The sequence below is a fragment of the Mustela nigripes genome, chromosome 10 (assembly GCF_022355385.1).
Source record: "Mustela nigripes isolate SB6536 chromosome 10, MUSNIG.SB6536, whole genome shotgun sequence".
NCBI classification, from domain to species: Eukaryota; Metazoa; Chordata; class Mammalia; order Carnivora; family Mustelidae; genus Mustela; species Mustela nigripes.
In genome coordinates, this window is record NC_081566.1 from 15,954,237 (window position 1) to 15,974,552 (window position 20,316).

Consider the following 20,316-nt stretch of genomic DNA (forward strand, 5'->3'; position numbering starts at 1 on the left):
TCCCAAGAGCAAAGACTGAAAAGTGGAGACCTCTGCAGGAACCAGTTCTGGGGTAGAAAAACCTGAGCTATAACTGATCAATTGTAGGAGGCTCCATGTGAAGTCTGAGAGTGAAAAATGCCAAGGGGACCCAGTCAGCATGGTGCCCCCACTGTACTGTGAGGTTTACCTCCAGGAGCTCAACCAAATCCCCATAGTAAGTACCAGAGAAAAATTCTCTCATGCTTTGGCAGGGAGAGGGGGGGAAGGAATCATTTGGAAATATGTCCGATTAACAAGGCCTGCCTTCAAGGCAGTCGAGTTAACCAGAGCCTGACCTACTGGAGTATTATCAGCATGCAGCTGGGGGGAAGGAAAATAACATACGGCAGGCCACTCTAGACAACCTGTCTAACCTAAGGAAGAAAGAAAAACAATGAGAACCACTTGTGAAGTTCACAGTTCAGAGGCATAAACTCACTGAAAGACTAAGAATCACAGGACTCGGGAGCCCTTTCCCTCCCCCCAGACCTCATCACTGCATTTCTGAAGGCTTGTTTACAGCAGTTCCTTTTACCCAGTCCACCATGTTCAGATGTCAGGACAGAAGATTAAGATTTGGTGTCAAGACATACACAAAGATGGGTGCCTGATTTCGGCTCAGGTCGTAATCTCGGGGTGGTGAGATCAAGCCCTGCATCAGGCTCTGAACTGATTATGGAACCTGCTTCAAGATTCTCTCTCCCTCTCCCTCTTCCTCTGCCCCTCCCACATTCATGTGCGTGCATTTGTTCTCTCTCTCTCAAAGAAAAAAAAGGGAAAAGACCTATCAAAGGGCAAAAAATAATTTGAAGAACCCACCAACATCAGAACCAGATACGATAGGAATGTTAAGAGTTTTAAGACCAGAAATCTAAAACAACTATGATTGATTTTGCTAGAGAGTCTAACGAGTAGAGTAGACAGCATGCACAAACGGACAGTGTAAACAGAAACAAATCCTAAGAATCAGAAAGAATCGCTGGAGATAAACACTCTAATAGAAATGAAGACTGCCTTTGACGGACATCGTAGATTGGATATGGCTGAGGAAAAGAAAGTTCTGTGCTAGAGGGCATATCGATAGACTACTCAAATAAATGATAATGTGATACGATAGAGGTGTTAACTATGCTGTGATCGTGGTAATGCAATATATAAATGTATTAAGTCAGTGTGTTGTAGACAGACTTACACAATGTTTATGTGTCAGTTACATCTTAATTTTAAAAACCAGAATTCTCAACCAAAAAGAAGTATCAAGGACTGAAAAAAACACCACCCAAGGACTATATAGCTATAAAATGTTCAACACACATAATGGGAGTGGCAAAAGAAGAAAAAAGGACACAAGAAATACTTGAGACAATAATGATTAAGAATTTCTTCAAGTTAATGTCAGATGCCAAATCACAGATTCAGGAAGCTAAGAGAACACCAAGCAGAATAAATGCCAAAAAAAAAAAAAAAAGAGAAAGAGAGAGAGAGAAATACACCTAGGTGTTTATCATTTTCAAACTACAGAAAATCAAAGACAAAACCTTAAAGAAGCTAGAAGAACTGACCTATAAAGGAAAAAATAGAAGAATGACATTCAAATTTTCTTCAGAAACCATACAAGCAAGGAAGGAGTAGAGTGAATGATTTCAAGTGTAGAGAGTAAAAGACCAAGCCTAGTACCTTGCAAAATTACCATCAAAGGTAAAGCCTTTAGCCAGGCTAACCAAGGAAAAAAGAAAAAAGAAGAGATAAAACTAAGAAAGAAATGTCACAAATTACTATATATAGAAGCAGAGGAATTGCTTCCCAGCTCATCCTGTGAGGCCAGTATTCCCCTAATACCAAGCCTAGACAGATACAAGAAAACAAAACTACAGATCAATATCTCATGAACATAGAAGCAATAGTCTTCCACAAAATATTAGCACAATGAGTCCAAACCAAAAAGAATTGGGCATGTGACTGGTTCAAGTCAGTAAAGCTTGTGACTGGATCTGGGGGTTGTGAATTTAAGCTCCACATTGGGTGTAGAGATACACTACAACAAAGTAGAATTTGTCCCAGGCTGGTTCCACATTTGAAAGTCTATCACATAAACAAACTAAAAAAGAAAAATGACGTGATCCTGTTGATATATATAGAAAAAGCATGTGACAGAATCCAACACTCATTCATGATAAACAGGAATAGCGGGGATCTTTCTCAGTTTCACAGTACTACAAAAAATCTAAACAGCTAACATCAAAATGGTGAGAAACCGGAAGCTTTTGTATTATTACAAGTGCTAAAAAGAAATAAGCTGTCAAGCCATGAAAAGCCATAAAGGAACCTAAATGCATACTTAAGCAGAGATGGTCCTGTTCACCATTCCTTATCAACATTGTGCTGGAAGTTCTGGCAAATGTAAGACAAAAGGAAACAAAAGGTATACAGGTTGGGAAGAAAGAAAGAAAACTGTCTTTGTTCAATGGTAATAGAATCATCAATGTAGAAAATATAAAAGAATGGACAAAAATAGGAACTAGTAAGTAATTATATAGCAAGGTTGAAGGATGCAAGGTTAATATACCAAAGCTAATCACTTCTACATACCAGCAAAGAACGAGAGAAATTTGAAATTGAAAACACTACAATTTACAATAGCATGCCCTCCCCAAATGACATACTTAGCTATAAATCCCAAGATTTGTACAAGATTTATATGAGAAAAACTATAAAACTGAATTAATAAAATCACAGAATTTTTTTTTTTAAATGGAAATATTCCACATTCACGAATGGGAAGACTCAGTGCTGTCAAGATATGGCTTCTTTTCTACTTAATCTATAGATTCAGTGTATTTGCAATGAAAATCTCAACAACTTATCTGAAGTTACAAACCTCTGCTCTGCAAAAGACGATAAGAAGACAATAAGAACAAAAGGCACAGACTGAGCGCAAATACTTGCAAATGACACATCTAATAAAGGACAACTATCCAAAATACACAAAGAACTGTTAGCACTCAACAATAAAAACCTAACCTGATTGAAAAATGAGCCAAAGACTTAACAGACACCTCAATGGCAGATACACAGATGGCAAGTAAGCGTATGAAAAGATGCTCTACATTATATGTCATCAGGGAAATGCAGTTTAAAACAATATACCGCTACATATCTCTTACAATAGCCAACATCCAAAAAACTGGCAGTGCCAAATGCTAACAAGAATGTGGAGCAAGAAAAACACATTCATTGTTAGTGGGGATATGAAATGTACATACACTTTGAAGACAGTTGGATGGTTTCTTACAAAACCACATTCTTACTATATAATCCAGCAATTACATTCCTTGGTATTTACCCAGAGGAGTTGAAAACTTAATGTTTACACAAAAACCTGCACACATATATAGCATCTTTATTCATAATTGCCAAAACTTGGAATTAACCAATTTGTCTTTCAGTAGGTGAATGGATAAATGAACTGGCACGTCCAGACAATGGAGTGTCATTCAGTGCTAAAAAGAAATGAGTTATCAAGCCATGAAAAGACATGCAAGAACCAATTATGACTTTCTGGAAAAGGCAACACTATTGAGACAGTAAAAAGATTTGTGGTCATCAAGGATTTGGTGGTGGTGGCGGCGGTGGTGGTGGTAGTAGGGGAAGGATGAATAGAATGGAGCCCAGGATTTTTTTAGGGCATGAAAATACTCTGTATGATGCCGTAATGACGGATACATGTCATTATACATTTGTCTAAACCCACAGAATGTGCAACACCCAGGAGTGCACTGTAATGTAAATTAGGGCCTTTGGGGGATTATGGTGTATAATATAGATCCATCAGTGGCACCACTTCTCAACAAATAGACTACTCTAAGGGGAGATGTTGATAATGGAGGAAGGAGGCTATGCATGTTGGGTCTGGACCATATAGGAAATCTAACTACCTTCCCCTCAGTTTTACTGTGAATCTTAAACTGCTCTTTAAAATAAAAGAATTAATTTAAAAAGTAATGACCATTGCTGACCGTATGCCATTATAAACTAGACTGATGCAGTGGTAGATGGGCAGTAGACTAGAAATCAAAAGAGCCCTGTGTTCAAGTCTTTTTTTCATCTATTCTGACACCCTTAGAAAAGACATTTAATATCTATGAGCATTACCTAGGAAATTATTCCCTTATGACCTTGTGAGAATCCGATCACAGACATGAAGGTTTTTAGAAAATTAACTAGCAGCATTTAAATATCAAGGGCTTCGGGCGCCTGGGTGGCTCAGTGGGTTAAGCCGCTGCCTTTGGCTCAGGTCATGATCTCAGGGTCCTGGGATTGAGTCCTGCATCGGGCTCTCTGCTCAGCAGGGAGCCTGCTTCCTTCTCTCTCTCTCTGCCTGCCTCTCAGTGTACTTGTAATTTCTCTCTGTCAAATAAATAAATAAAATCTTTAAAAAAAAATAAATATCAAGGGCTTAACTATTATGAAGATAATGATGTAAGACATAACCACTGATTTTTTTTAAGAAAACCTCTGTTTGCATGCTGTGGGGTAAGTTATATGAATAAAGAAAGTAAACTGCTGTATAAAAGACAAGTAGAGTAATACATGCCTAGAAAACTCCAAATGGGAATTCCCTCCAAAAGGGAATGATACCTTTTTATACAAATGGAAATATTCATTAAAAATTTTAAGAGAATAGCACTAAGGCATATTTGGCTTTCCATTTTTCGTCTTGGAAAAGAAAATTGAAAAGATAGTCTACCTAAAGATCTAGATTAAAGTGGAATCTAATATACCAGATTCTAGCTTTTTAAGAGTAACAGTTACTATGTGCAGTTACAGTTAGTTATACCAAAAATTTTACAAATATATTTCACATATTGATGTACATTTGCCACTCTTACAGTAGGAATAATTTGACCAGTGTTATATTAATATAATTAAACTGACCTGAACAGAAGATTCCTAAATTCACCATAAAATTTGTTGACACTTGTCTTTCACAGTAGTTTTCCCTTTTGGAAAGCAAATACAGGTTAAGATAATTAGAGGGAAAAGAAACAGATTTCGGCTTTGTGAGCAATCTGATTCATGCTACTTCTCAAATTGTCAAATGCAGTATTTTAGCCCAATTAATGCAAGGCCACATTTGGATTTATCTCCCTTCAATTAAAAACCTTTCAGAATACCCCATATAAAAATACTACATTTAAAATTTGTTTGATACATTGTGTCATTTGTCTTTGTCCAGATTATCTGCCTCTGAGAAATAGTGGTGTTCATGAACTTGGTGGAGCTACACAGTTTCTTTCCCTCTTTCTTTGTTTTTGGCTATATCAGTGCAATAAAGAACTGGTTTGTCAGTTCTGCCAGGATGGTGGGTGTCTTAAGAGTGTGTAGGGACTCTGGCAAATAGGAGAATGAGAATACAGTTAACCTATATAGGGACTGGAATATTTGTCCACAGAGAATTTAATGTTTCCTGCAACAGGTTACATTTTAGAGTTCAGATGGACCTGGCGGCTAAAGGAAAAATAAACTTTCTGATTCTAGTTTCTGTCAGACTTATTTCTCAGATAACCTAGAGGTAAATGATACATATATTTTTAAGATTTAATAGAAAAAAAGTTGGTTGGTCTGTCTTTGTGTTCCCTTTCCTAAATTACATGCTCTTACTTATTTCTGAGCTTTAGCTTTTGGTATTACATGTGACATGTCTGCTTTTCTTTTCTAGAAGCCACCAGTATCCAACAGAAAGTCAATTTTTCTGAAGGAGGTATTTTCTTCTAAAATATTCTAAATCTTTTTATTTATTTATTTATTTTTTTGGCCCATTAACATGAGGTGCAGTTTTGATAGTACTTTAGAAAGAGTAGAAAATAGTGTTTTTCTTCGGGAAAAGAAAAAAAAATCCATGCTTATCTGAACTCATAATTGGGCAGGTAAAATAGGATAAGAGTGAGGGATGATAGTCTTTATATGCATTTTAAGCATCTTTTATCTGAGTTGTTAATTTTAAGCAAAGTTAATAAACAAAGATTCTGGCATATGTTGGCCTCTGACTATGGTATTAAAATAATCATTTTTCCAAAATCAGCCTGTAAATAGTACAATAAATTTAGTCCTATTTTAGAACCCACATAATCTAAGGTTACCTGCTTACTAGATTTTGTATATAGATATATGTGTACATCCCCCTTTCAGAAACACAGAGGGACATATGTATACACGTGTGTGCCTATATAAATCTTATCTATATTTACACACTATATATAGTTCCCCCCATAATGTAGAACTTTTCCACTACTTAATGCTCAATTGTTCACTCTTTGACTCTATAGTAAAGCCTCAGAATATAATCTTATAGATATTACTCTGAATATTTGTTTGAGAGAGAATTATGTGCCTCAGAGAACATTAATGAGCCCAATTTTAGCTTGTAGGAAAATTTGCGATCCAGAATAGTAAGCATAATAAATAACAATTCTATATCTGATAATTCGAGAGGTCTCATTTTAATGTTGAATTACTTGTTTTTTAATCTAGATCATTAAAGTATTGAGTAAAGACTCTACTAGTGTATGATTTACTTCTTTTTAGGAGAAACTGAACAGGATGATCAAGACAGCTCTGACAGTGATATTACTACTGTTAAGGTCAGATCCGGGGATTCTCTTGATTCTGGAGGTAACATTGCTTTATATACGTATGACTTTATCTTAGGAGCTGTCTTTTTAGTTAAAATATAAAGGTATTTGTGAATTTGCTTTTTTAAAAAATACTTCAAAGTGTTTTATTAAAAGTTGTGAACTTTTTTACTATTTATTAAAATTACTGATTTCATGTGTGCATCTAATTAGTACTGTAATGCCATGTAACAACTAAATAAATAAGTCACTTTTTAGCCTACTTTGATATTAATGGAATAGAAGATACTTTTTGTGCTCAAAAGTAGAGTTATTTGTAGTTTTTTAAAAACATATTATAGAGGGGAATGCCCGGGATGGCTTAGTGGGTTAAGCATCTGCCTTCAGCTCTGGTCGTGATCTCAGGGTCCTGGAATTGAGCCCCATGTCAGGTTTCCCTCTTAGCAGGGAGTCTGCTTGTCCCTCCACCTCTGGCCCTCCCTCCTCTTGCATACTCGTGTGTGTGTGTGTGTGTGTGTGTGTGTGTATGCACACATTCTCTCTCTCCCTCTCAAAGAAATCTTTAAAAAAATTTTTTTACATCTTATAGAGAAACTGATCTCATTGGCATTGGTACTCATTACACCAACAGGAATGTTAGTTAGCTTTTAGGAAGTTTTAATATACCTAGGTAATTGCTTTTATCTCTGGATTGTTCAAATTTACGCCAGGTCAATAATAACAGTTTATGATTGTTCACGTGAATTTGTGTAGTAAAGGAAAGAAGTGACTGAAGAGAAAAAATACCAATTGAGTTTTAAGAGGCTGCGGAACCAATTTGTAAACTCTGCAGATAATGAATTTATATTTTAGTCCTATGAAAGAGTCAGTTCTTACTTTCCCCTCACCACCTTTTGAGAATTTCTGTAATTCCTGTTTTACTTCATCGTTCCATTTTAAAAATAAGCTCCTCAGCCGGCATATGGGCATTTGGTATTCTCTCTGTTTTCCACCCTTCCTCATTTTCCCCCATTCTTTCTTGATACAGAAATCCCAAAGGAGATATGCACCATTCTAGCATAGTGGTTAAGAACATGGGCTCTGGAGCCTGAATCCCGGGGTTCCAGTCCTCCTCTACTAGGTTGGTGCCCTCGGGCCATTGTTTAACTTCTGTGTTCCTCAGTTTCCTCATCTGGGTTTTTAAGAGGTTAAATTAAGTCACATGTGCAAGCACCTAGAAAGTACCTGTCACATAGTAAGCACTGAAATTCATCGTTCTTATTAGTTTTGGTATAAGTATACACAAAGCTCTAAAAATTAGAGACTGATTAAGCCATTCATATAGCCAATAATTTGACGCCATTGCTACTAGCATATAGCTCTTCTAAACTACGTAAACCACAGGCTCTGTGATCCCTTTAGAATTCTAGTAAATTCTTAATGAAGCATATACCCGCATGTGGAAGAAAACTCTAGCTAAAGAACAAAAAGGGGAGCATATTAAGAAGAACACATATTTTCCTAGATTATTTCTTGGGCTAATTATCACAGAAGAGGTACAAGAAGAAACAAATGAGCCAAGGGGGAAAAAGAGAGAGAGAGGCAAAGAAACAGACTCTTAACTATAGAGGACAACCTGACCAGTAGGGGAGGGTAGGTGGGGAATGGTTAAAGCCGGTGATGGGATTAAGGAGTGCCTGTGCTGTGCTGAGCACCAGGGAGTATATGGAAGCATTAAGTAACTTAATCCTACGTCTGAAACTAGTAGTATACCATATGTTAATTAACTGGAATTTAAATAAAAACAAAACAAAACCAGATCCATTGGAGTACAGGAAGAAAATACTAGAATTTCATGTATATTTATATTTCATCCATTTAAAATGTCTTTTTATTTTATAATAAATGCAACACATTAGTTAATATATTATTTTAGTAATATGTTTTAGAGATTGATGCTTGGAATTTTTTAGTAATAGAATATGGTAAGAAAGGGGTGCCTGGGTGGCTCAGTGGGTTAAGCCACTGCCTTCGGCTCAGGTCATGATCTCAAGGTCCTGGGATCAAGCGCCGCATGGGGCTCTCCGCTCAGCAGGGAACCTGCTTCCTCCTCTCTCTTTGCCTGCCTCTCTGCCTGCCTGTCATCTCTCTCTGTCAAATAAATAAATAAAATCTTTAAAAAAAAAAAAGAACATGGTAAGAAAAATATTTAGCCACCACCTTGAATATGCTCCTGCTTCCTCAAATGCTCCTGCTTCCAAGATAACAATCTGATTGCTTTTGAACAGGTTTAGTTATGATTCCCCTCTTTATATGAAAACAAGAAGAATAGACTAAAATATATAATGTATTGGCCACTTACAAGAAAAATTTGAGGCAAAATGTGTAGTAATGATTTCAAGAAGATCCATGATAAACTAAATGTTCCCAACTTAAAGCTTTTATTATCTCACTTACCTCATGCCATGTTCCATATCTTACATTTTTCTCTTTAGGAAGTGGTTAGGGAAAGTTAATTTTTTAGATCCAACATGACTCTTTAGAAACTTTTTAAAAATAAATTGTGTGCCCAAGTGTTGAATTCCCTGGGGTTTTATTGAATATCTTTGCTTCTTTATTACTCATTGTTCTCCTATTACTCATTTTTATCCTATAAAATAAGCACTTAAAAAGTATACTATACTTTATAGTATACTGTATTTATTTTTGTTGCTGTTTTTTTAGATCAGACCACCAGATCATCAACTCAATATCCAGAATCATTTTGGCAGCCATCCCAAAGTAAGTAAAACCGTGTCTTCAGTTCTTAAAAGTCTATCTCAGTGTGTGGTCAAATGCTGTTCTTTTTTAAAGATCCTCTTTTGCAGTTTAACATGCAGTGTTCAAAAAGAGATCTAGTGAATGCTAAAAAACTCATTCAGCATCTTGAATTTGCTTCAGTTATGTACTTAAGCTTGAATTTAAAAAACAAGCATCTAGATTCCGTGACTTGTTGAATGTCCTTGCTTCCCATATAAATTTCTTGACTATTTTCAGTTTAATTTAACTAATGTAGTTTGAGTCTCCTTAGGTGTACATATTGTAATAAGGATATAAAATTTTATATGTAGTATGATTTGAGCTCTGTTGCAAAAGTTTAGAAGATTGAATAAGTAATAAACCAAGGTATAATAAAAAGTTAATGATAAACTAGGTGGTAGGTATATAAAAATCTTTTAGCCTCACAGTCTTAAAAATTTTCACAATGTATTGAGAAAATTTAACAAAAGAAAAGATTAGAAAGTAATACAGTAAAATGCTAATAATAGTGATTTGTTCAGGATGGTAGAGTAATTGGTGACATTTTTCTTTTCCTTCTGTATTTTGCAGATTATATACCATGGATATGTATTTCTTAGATTAAGCAGAAATGATAGTTTATTCCCTTCCATTTATAAATCAAGTCCCAGACTTTAATTATTAATCAACCTACAATATCCTTGTATATAAAATTTTCAAGGACTTTTTTTTCCTTTCCACATCACCTTTTTTTTTTAAGATTTTATTTATTTATTTGACAGAAATCACAAGTAGGCAGAGAGGCAGGCAGAGGTGGGGGTGAAGCAGGCTCCCTGCTGAGCAGAGAGCCTAATGTGGGGCTCAATCCCAGGACCCTGGGATCATGACCCAAGCCAAAGGCAGAGGCTATAATCCACTGAGCCACCCAGGCGCCCCTCTACATCACCTTTTTTTAAATACGAGACTGTCTTATTTATTTACTTACTAAATAAACAAATAAAGATTTTTATTTATTTATTTGTTGCAGAAAGAGAAGCAGGCTTCCTGCTGAGCAAGGAGCTAGATATGGGACTTGATCCCAGGACCCTGGGATCATGACCTGAGCCAAAGGCAGAGACACTTAACTGACTGAGCCACCCAGGTGTCCCATGAGACTGTTTTTAAAGAAAAAGTCTTTAGAAATCTCTTTTGTAATTACTGTGTTCATAGAATTCCATTTTATTTCACTTTTTATATATTTAGTTTTTGGAAGGTTTTGGGTTTGAACTTAAAACTGCAATAAAACAAGCCACTGAGACAGGAAAATAAATCATTTGTGTAAAATTACTTGCTGAATCATCTGGTATCTTTGCCCTTTGTTATTCTATATCTTTGATCTTTGGACGCTCTTAAAAGTATCTCCATATAGGGTCCCTGGGTGGCTCAGTGGTTTAAGCCTCTGCCTTCGGCTCAGGTCATGGTCTCAGGTTCCTGGAATCAAGTCCCACATTGGGCTCTCTGCTCAGCGGGGAGCCTGCTTTCCCGCTCTCTCCTGTCTCTGTGCCTACTTGTGATCTCTCGCTCTCTCCCTCTCTGTGTCAAGTAAATAAATAAAGTCTTTAAAATAAAAAGTATGTCTGTATATAAATTATGCTACATGCATGCAGTGGAATACTTTTTAGTTATGAAAAATGAATACCTAGTATACTAATGAATAGGTGATTGAGATATATATCCTCAAATCTAAGATGCCATTATTTTATGTGTCACCAGTTAAACTGTGACATATCCTTGATTATAAGATACAGATCTAGGGATACCTGGGTGGCTCAGTCATTTAAACGTCTGCCTTCAACTCAGGTCATGATCCCAGGGTCCTGGGATCGAGTCCTGCATCAGGCTCCTTGCTCGGCAGGGGGCCTGCTTCCCCCTCCCCCCCGCCTGCCTCTCTGCCTGCTTGTGATCTCTGTCTGTCAAATAAATAAAATCTTAAAAAAAAAAACAGATACAGATCTAAGTTAGAGACTTTTTTTTAAAAAGTACTTCTTGGGGTGCCTGGGTGGCTCAGTCGGTTAAGAGTCTGATCTTGGTTTCGGTTCAGGTCATTCTGGTTGTGGGAATGAGCACCGTGTTGGGCTCTGCACTCAGTGCAGAGTTTATTTGAGATTCTCTCCCTCTCCCTCCGCTTCTGCCCTCCCACTTCCCACGCTGCTCCCTCTCTGTTCCCTCACATGCACATAGGCTCTCTCAAATAAATAAGTCCTTAAAAGACGTTTTAAAAAGCATGTGTCTGCTTTTTTTAAAAAGCATTTTGTTGGTATAGACAAAATAAATCTGAAAGAATGTTCATACATCTTACTCACTATGGTATTCCTGCCCATAGTATGTACTTAATAAATATTTATGAATTTTTAAGTTCTACATTTCTAAAATGTTTTTCTTTTACAGCTAGTGTATATTGCTGAAAAAAATTGACATATTTACTGTGACATTTGTATCAATTGTAGAAATAACTCATTTCTTAAGGGCAGATTTGGATATTTATTTTGTTATAGTTGTTTGAAATACCATTTCTAGTTGTCCCATTGTATCATTTTACAGTTGTTTTTAGGTACCATCCCAAAACAAAAAAATAGCATCTTTCTCTCCATAACTGCTTTGCAATGCCCACAACATTGCTTATATAGTATATATTAACATATATGGACTGCCTGGGTTTATATCTCAGCTCTGCTCCCTCTAGATACGTAATCTTGGACAAATGATTAGTTTGTCCAAGTTTAGTTTAGTTTAGTTTAGTTTCAGTGTCCTGATTTGTAATTAGGAATAATGGGATCAACCACATAAAATGTGAAAATAAGTAAAATTATGCTTCATACCTGGTAAACATTCACTGCATACAGCCATTATTTCGATGGTATTGATCCAAAAGTTGACTCACTAATATTTAATTCTTGAATACTTTCAAGTTTAGAAAAGGGGGAAAATGGATATATCGCATGTTTGGGACTGATGAAAGAAAGGTTTGATTTTGGGGGGATTTTTTTGGTTTATGGTATCCATATTATATAACTAAAATGTCTGTGCAGTTCTTATTTCCATATGTTGTATGACCTTCTCTTTCTGTTCTGTTTCAGGTCGAGACTTCATAACTGTTGATAAGCATCCTTCTGTGCTAAGTATGTGGTTGGTTTGTCTGTCCTTTTATCAGTCAAGTAATTTTGAGTAGCATTTGAATAGCATTTTAGATTTAGATTTGAATAGCATTTTAAGTAATTTTATCTTCTTTGCCTTTTAATCCCACCACACATTGGTACCAAATGTGTAATTACTCTGTGATGCAGAAATGTGTTTAGGACTATTTTACCTGAAGTAACTTATTTACAAGAATAAATGGTGAACTTTTTCTTCTTAAGTAATACTGAAATCAAGTTCAGTTATTATTGAATTCAGTCATTCTCAGACCAGAACAAAGGACTTGTACATAGGTTTGTCTATTAGGTGATTATATATTTATTTGTTGCCTATTTTAAGTAGTGGTTCATCCTTCATGGTATGATCTTTTAACGTTATCTTTTACTTCTGAACCTATTGATTTTGTTATTTTCCTCCCCAAATTTGTTTTGCCTCGGTGATAAATTTACCTTGTAAATTTGTATGGTATATATTTTCAAAGTATGTGAAATGATAATCTTGATATATGTATTTGTTTCAGGCTCGGGATATCAAAAAAAACCTCAGGAATGTTTTGAACAAGCTGCAAGAATAAGGGCTAGGACACAAAGTAAGTTGATAAATCTCTACCTATCCCTGAAGTAATTGTAAGTTTATTTGTTATCTTCATTATTCAACATACAAAAATACTTAGTTCTTCAGATAGGGATTTAGACTGTGATTTCATTAATAAAGAACAACTATGATTACTGGTTATTTCCATCTGCTTGGAGGAGCAGAAGATGATGTGGGAAAGCCGGTGGATGATGGGTCCAGACTTCACAAGTTGTCAGTTCTGTCTACTCTCCTGACAGTACCTGGTTTTTATTTGTAGCGGACTTTGTTTACTTTTATATAAATAACCACTTAGAGCAACTCTGCCTGCCCATTGTATTAAGTAATAAAGATTGAAACCTACAAATAGTAAATTCATGTTTAGGTTTAAATGTCACAAAATTTGAGAAATACCATAGATAGATATGATGAAATAATCATGCTTTGAGTTCAGTGTCTTTCATAATTTCTATAGCTGTGTCTGGATTAAATCTTGACTGTGTTAAAAAAAAAAAATAAGTCCCCCTTAACCTTTTATACCTTCTTTATTCATCTAACCACAATAAATCTCAAGGTCATCAGGTACTCCCTTACTTTTTATTTAGATAATATGAAAATTCCCATCACATATTTCTTGCTCAAGAAATGACTAGCTGTAGCGGGGCATCTGGCTGGCTCAGTTGATGTGACTCTTGATCTTGGGGTTGTGAGTTCAAGGCCTACATTGGATGTAGAAATTACTTAAAAATAAAGTCTTAAAAAAAAAAAATGAAAGGAAATGACAGACTGTAATAGGACAAGATTACCTTGTAGTAAACAAACCTCTGTGGCTTTGCTTTTCCATCATCAGCAAAGTAGTGACAGTCACAGCTCAGTTTTTCCCACAAGTGAATTTATATCCCACATGTGAGTTCTTCAGCTGACTAAAATTAAAAAAGCATTCTATTCTTGCTTTATTATTGGCTGTCATTCCATATTGTATGTACCTTGCTATCAGAAAACCATTTCTTGGGGCGCCTGGATGGTTCAGTTTTAAAGTGTCTGCCTTTGACCCAGGTCATGATCCCAGGATCTTGGGATCGAGCCCCACGTCAGGCTCCCTGCTCAGTGGGAAGCCTGCTTCTCCCTCTCCCACTCCTCCTGTTTGTGTTCCTGCTCTTGCTGTCTCTCTCTTTCTCTCTCTTTCTCAAATAAAATCTTAAAAACAAAAAACATTTCTTCTTGCAGTTTGCTCTTTATGACCTATTATAATAAGAAAGATAAATATTAATTATTTAGCTTACTAGGATTATGTTCATAACAAGTATCAAAAATTAAAACTTAGGGGTGCCTGAGTGGCTCAGTTGGTTAAGTGTCTGATTCTTGACTTCAGCTCAGGTCATGATCTCAAGAGTTGTGAGATTGAGCTCCAGGTCAGGCTCTGTGTTGCGTGCAGAGCCTGCTTTAGATTCTCTCCTGATCCTCCCTTCCCTGCCTTCTCTAAAAAAAAAAAAAAATTAAAACTTACTTTATAGATCTGAGAAATATATTCTTAGAAGTAAAAATGGTTGGGGCACCTAGGTGTCTCAGTGGGTTAAAGCCTCTGCCTTCAGCTCAGGTCATGATCCCAGGGTCCTGGGATCAAGCCCCGCATCGGCTCTGCTCAGCGGGGAGCCTGCTTCCCCCTCTCTCTCTCTGCCTGTCTCTCTGCCTACTTGTGATCTCTGTCTAACTTGTGATCTCTGTATGTGATATAAATAAAATAAAATCTTAAAAAAAAAAAAAGTAAAAATGGTTGAGTTTAAATATATACACTATATAAATCTGGGAGATCTGGTGTGTTAGTTCTTTAACTGTATAGTCTGTATAATTTATAGCAGATACATTTCTTCCAAGTAAGTGAAGTATAGTACACATTGTTACCAAAAAATGTTTCTATAATTTTTATTTCCTCTGATAAGACACTGTGCAAATGCAGTGCAGAAAGAAAAATAATGATGTTGAAGATATGATTGGAATGTAGAAATAGATCTTTTTAGTTGCTAAATTGATAGCTAAGTCTTGGTACTTTATCTGTTTGCCTCCCTACTTTATCTTAACTTAGTGTACTTATTATGGCTTAAGTAACTGTATACTGATCAATAGCCATCTACCATATATAGTTTTGAGAGTTATATAGAAATTGTGTACCAGAAGTAGGATGCAGATACCAGAGTTTTTTAGACATTTAACCGCATGAGGACTTTAAGATAAGAACAGTGAACACGAAGAAAATATTTTCGATGAAAGTGGAAGACTGCAGTGATTGTCATACAGCCTTATAGACCCTTTCAGTCCAAAATCATTTTAAAAAATTGTTTGCTTAGCATTCTGAATTTCATATTTCATTAAGTTTACATTTCTGCCTGCTTTAGTGCTAAAAAAAATTAATTTTCAGATTTAGGTGTTCAGGAATCTAGGATTTTAAATTCTTTTTTTTTTCTTTTTTTTTTTTAAAGATCCCATTCATTTATTTGACAGAGATCACAAGTAGGCAGAGAGGCAGGCAGAGACAGAGGAGGAAGCAGGCTCCCTGCTGAGCAGAGAGCCCGATGCGGGGCTCCATCCCAGGATCCTGAGATCATGACCTGTGCTGAAGGCAGAGGCTTTAACCCACCCAGCCACCCAGACACCCTGGGGTTTTAAATCCTTATTGTCATCCTATGTTAGCACTACTTCCCTGGGTAGACGGGTCCCAGTTTGGATTTCTGCCTATGTCCTACCCTTTTGGGGAAGATGAAAAGTAGTGCAGAGACAGGAAAGAGAGTTTGGAGTTAGAGCTCCAGTCCCAACTCTATTACTTACTAATAGAGAGATCTTGGTAAAGCTCCTTAACCTTCGTGAACCTCAATTTTCTTTCCTTTAGAGATAATAGTGCCTATAATTAGGTTATTCTAATTAGCTTAAGATGTATGTGAACACAATTTTTAAGTCTAAATAATAAATGAATAATTACTAGTGTTATTGTTAAAGAGTCATGCCCTCTGCTCTTGACATTTATAGAGTGACTGATTGTTACTATACTCTTCAAACTGGAAAATCTTGAGCTTTATCCTTTGTGTGTTTTTAAGGAATTTCTGTCACTGTTTTTTTTTTTTTAATATTTCATTTATTTATTTGAGAGAGAGACAGAACACAAGCGAGGAGAAGGTCAGAGGGAGAAGCAGACTCCCCATGGAGCCCGATGCAGGACTCCATCCCGGGACTCCAGGATCATGACCTGAGCCGAAGGCAGTCGCCTACCCACCTGAGCCACCCAGGCGCCCCTCTGTCACTGTTTCTAATAAATTTTTTTTTTAAGATTTTATTTATTTATTTGATAGACAGAGATCACAAGCAGGCAGAGAGGCAGGCAGAGAGAGAGGAGGAAGCAGGCTCCCCGCCAAGTAGAGCTTGATGGCGGGGCTTGATCCCAGGACTCTGAGATCACAACCCGAGCCGAAGGCAGTGGCTCAACCCACTGAGCCACCCAGGCGCCCCTCTAATAATATTTTTTAATAAGAGGGATAGTGATGCTCTGCCTGAGCAGTAGGTACCTTATTAAGTTTGTCCCTGTTCTGTGAAGTTTATATTGCATGTTATATAATAACTGTTCTTTAGCTGTCCATCATTAAAATCATTATAGAGGACAACAATTTTCATACATTATCTCATTTGAACTTTGCAACCATGGAATAAGATAATCAAAATAAACATTTTTTTCTTAAGATTTTATTTATTTATTTGACAGACAAAGATCACAAGTAGGCAGAGAGGCAGGCAGAGAGAGAGAAGGAGGCAAGCTCCCCGCCAGGCAGAGAGCCCGATGTGGGGCTCGATCCCAGGACCCTGAGATCATGACCTGATCCGAAGGCAGAGGCTTTAATCCACTGAGCCACCCAGACACCCCAAGATAAACATTTTCTTGATGGCTTTTTTTTTCTACAACAATTGTATTGTGTTTCACATGTCCTTTCCCTGCAGTTTCCTCTACTGCCATCCTCATAACGTTTTTAGTCATTTTACTAAAATATGATTGCATACATAAAGTACATAAGTACATAAAGTATGCATGCATAAAGTATGATTGTATACATTTAATGTATACAACTCAGTGAGCTTGGAGATAAATATACATCTGGGAAACCGTGACCATCTGGGAAACTATGCCATAGTATATCATCTCCAAAAGTTTCCTCACACCCTCTTTATTTATTATTATGTGTGTGTGTGATAAGAGCACTTAACATAAGATCTACCCTCTTGGCAAATTTTAAATATACAGTACAGTATTGTTAACTATAGGTGCTCTGCTTTATAGTAGAGTTTTAGGACTTACTCATCTTGTATAACTGAAGCTTTGTACCCTTTAATACCTCCTCATTTTCTCCTTCCCCCAGAAACCACCGTTCTACTCTCTGCTTCTGTGTATTTGACTATTTTAGATTCCTCATAAAATGAATTGTCAGAACCTACCACTCTGTTGTTTTATATGATGCAAAACATTGTAGATTTAATATGTATTATTAACACTATTAAAAATTAGAGGATATGGGACACCTGGGTGGCTCAGTTGGTTAAGGTCATGGTCCCGAAGTCCTGGGATCGAGTCCCATATTCGTGCTTCTCCTGCTTTGCGGGGAGCCTGCTTCTTCCTCTCCCTCTGCCTCTCCCCCTGCTTGTGTTCTCTCTCTCTGTCAAATAAATAAATAAAATCTTTAAAAAAAAATAGAGGATAATGTGAAAAAGATATTTGTATTTACTTACAGGTATAATGATTCATACCAGGGCACCTGAGTGGCTCAGTGGGTTAAAGCCTCTGCCTTTGGCTCAGGTCATAATCCCAGGGTCCTGGGATCAAGCCCCACATCGGGCTCTCTGCCTGGCGGGGAGCCTGCTTCCTCCTCTCTCTCTCCCTGCCTCTCTGCCTACTTGTGGTCTCTGTCAAATAAATAAATAAAATCTTAAAAAAAAAAAAAAGATTCAGGGACACCTGGGTGGCTCGGTGGGTTTATCCTCTGCCTTCAGCTCAGGTCATGATCCCAGGGTCCTGGGATCGAGCCCCGCATCAGGCTCTCTGCTTAGCAGGGAGCCTGCTTCCTTCTCTCTCTGCCTGTCTCTCTGCCTACTTGTGATCTCTCTCTGTCAAATAAATAAGTAAAATAAAAATTAAAAAAAAAAAAAAAAGATTCATACATTGATAATGAAGAAGCAGCAGTATGATTGTTTTATGGTAGCCTGGTGTAACTGATTCCTTCCTAGTAGCCTAACCTATATACTAATAAAGGGATCGTTATAACATTTTTATAGCATACAGTATTACAGTCATATTCATAATACAGTATTGGAAACATTGCTTTTTAAAAAACATTTACCTTTGATGATAGGCCAATAGACAGTTTCTCCAGTTACTAGAGAGAGGTATACGGTATCCTATTTTTTTGAAAACAAAGTTATGAAACAGTAAGAAAACTGACATTATGAATTTTATATGAAGTATCACTCCTTTTATGCCTATAAAAGGATAGGCTATCCTCTTTCATACAAGTCTTGAGCACATGTTCTACAGTGACTACTTAGGAGAAGACAATGACACAGAAACATCTCCCACAGTTCTTGTCATACAGTTAATTAGATTTTCACACCAAGACATTCATACACATAAAACAGATAAGCGCATTGACTGTGCAGCGTGTTGGTTATTTATTGTTCATTAGGTGGAAGTGCATCACTATAAAGGTCTTCAACCTTGTCTTTGTATCACGTAGGCTGAGGCAGAAAAGGAAGGGTTGATGTTGCTGTCTTCAGGGGGCAGAGGCTGAAAAGGTGGACAATGTAGAAGGGGAGGCAGAAAAGCAGGCACATACCGAAATACTTAATTTCTGTCTGATTTTTTTTTTTTTGCCTTCTCATATCTCAAGAAATGTGTCTATATGGCACCAACTTTCTTCCACCATTTTCTTTAGTTTCAGTGCCTCTATCATAAAAAAGAGTGCATGTTATAAAAGAAGTCAAAGGCAGTCTTGAATAAGTGGAAGCCTTCTGCCAGATTATCTAACGTCAGTTTGTTTCCTGACAGTTCTTGGTCTTCTGCCTTCTTCCTCAGTGCAGGCCCACTCATCTCCATCAGGTCATCTTTTAATTCCTCTGATGTGCGGTTTGCTCATGAGTGTCTCCAAGATGCATATCTTTGTTTTTAATTCCAGTGTAATTAACATACAGTGTGATATTAGTTTCATATATACAGTATAGTGACTCAGCAGTTACTCAGAGCTTCTCACAGAAAGTGTACTCTTAATCCCCTGCACCTGTTTCCCCTCCTCCCTCCTACCTCCCCTCTGGTAACCATCAGTTTGTTCTCTATATTTAAGAGTCTGGTTTTTTCTTTTGTTTCTTTTTTCTTTGTTTGCTTTCTCTTTGTTAAGTTCCACATATGAGTGAAGTCCTATGGTAGTTGTCTTTCTCTGACTGGTTTATTTCACTTAGCATTATATCCTCTAGATTCGTCCATGTTGTGCACATCGCAAGATTTCACTTTTTATACACACACACACACACACACACACACACACACACACCCCAGATCTTCCTTATCCATTCATCTATCAGTGTACACTTGGGTTGCTTCCACAATTTGGCTATTGTAAATAATGCTGCAGTAAACATAATGATGAGTGTATCTTTTCAAATTAGTGTTTTCATATTCTTCGGTTAAACACCCCATAGTGGAATTACTGGATCATAGGGTAGTTCTCTTTTTAGTTTTTGGAGAAACCTCCATACTGTTTTGCACAGCAGCTGCACCAGTTTGATTCCCACCATTAATACAACGAGGATTATTTTTTCTCCTCATCTGTGCCAACACTTGCTTCTTGTGTTTTTTATTTTCTCCATTCCAACAGGTGCGAGGTGATATCTCATTGTGGTTTTGATTTGCATTTTCCTAATGATGCGTGATATTGAGCATCTTTTCATGTGTCTGTTGCCATCTGTGTCTTCTTTGTAGAAATATCTAGTTCATGTCTTGTGTCCATTTTTAATTGGGTTATTTGTTTTTGTGTGTGTTGAGTCATAGTTCTTTCTCTATTTTGGGGACTAATCCTTTATCAAATATGTCATTTGCAAATATTTTCTCCTATTATGTGGGTTGTCTTTTAGTTTT

The 20,316-nt window shown here is 36.8% G+C and overlaps 1 protein-coding gene across 2 annotated transcripts in view; it reads left to right on the plus strand.

The window, feature by feature from the left end:
• TOR1AIP1 (torsin 1A interacting protein 1) overlaps positions 1–20,316 on the plus strand; it is a 41,913-nt gene that overhangs the window by 11,473 nt on the left and 10,124 nt on the right. For both annotated transcript variants that reach the window (XM_059412698.1, XM_059412699.1), the window contains exons 5-9: positions 5,741–5,782; positions 6,607–6,693; positions 9,357–9,413; positions 12,527–12,568; positions 13,105–13,173. In XM_059412698.1, coding sequence (XP_059268681.1) covers positions 5,741–5,782; positions 6,607–6,693; positions 9,357–9,413; positions 12,527–12,568; positions 13,105–13,173 — 297 coding nt within the window. The remainder of the gene's footprint in view (positions 1–5,740; positions 5,783–6,606; positions 6,694–9,356; positions 9,414–12,526; positions 12,569–13,104; positions 13,174–20,316) is intronic.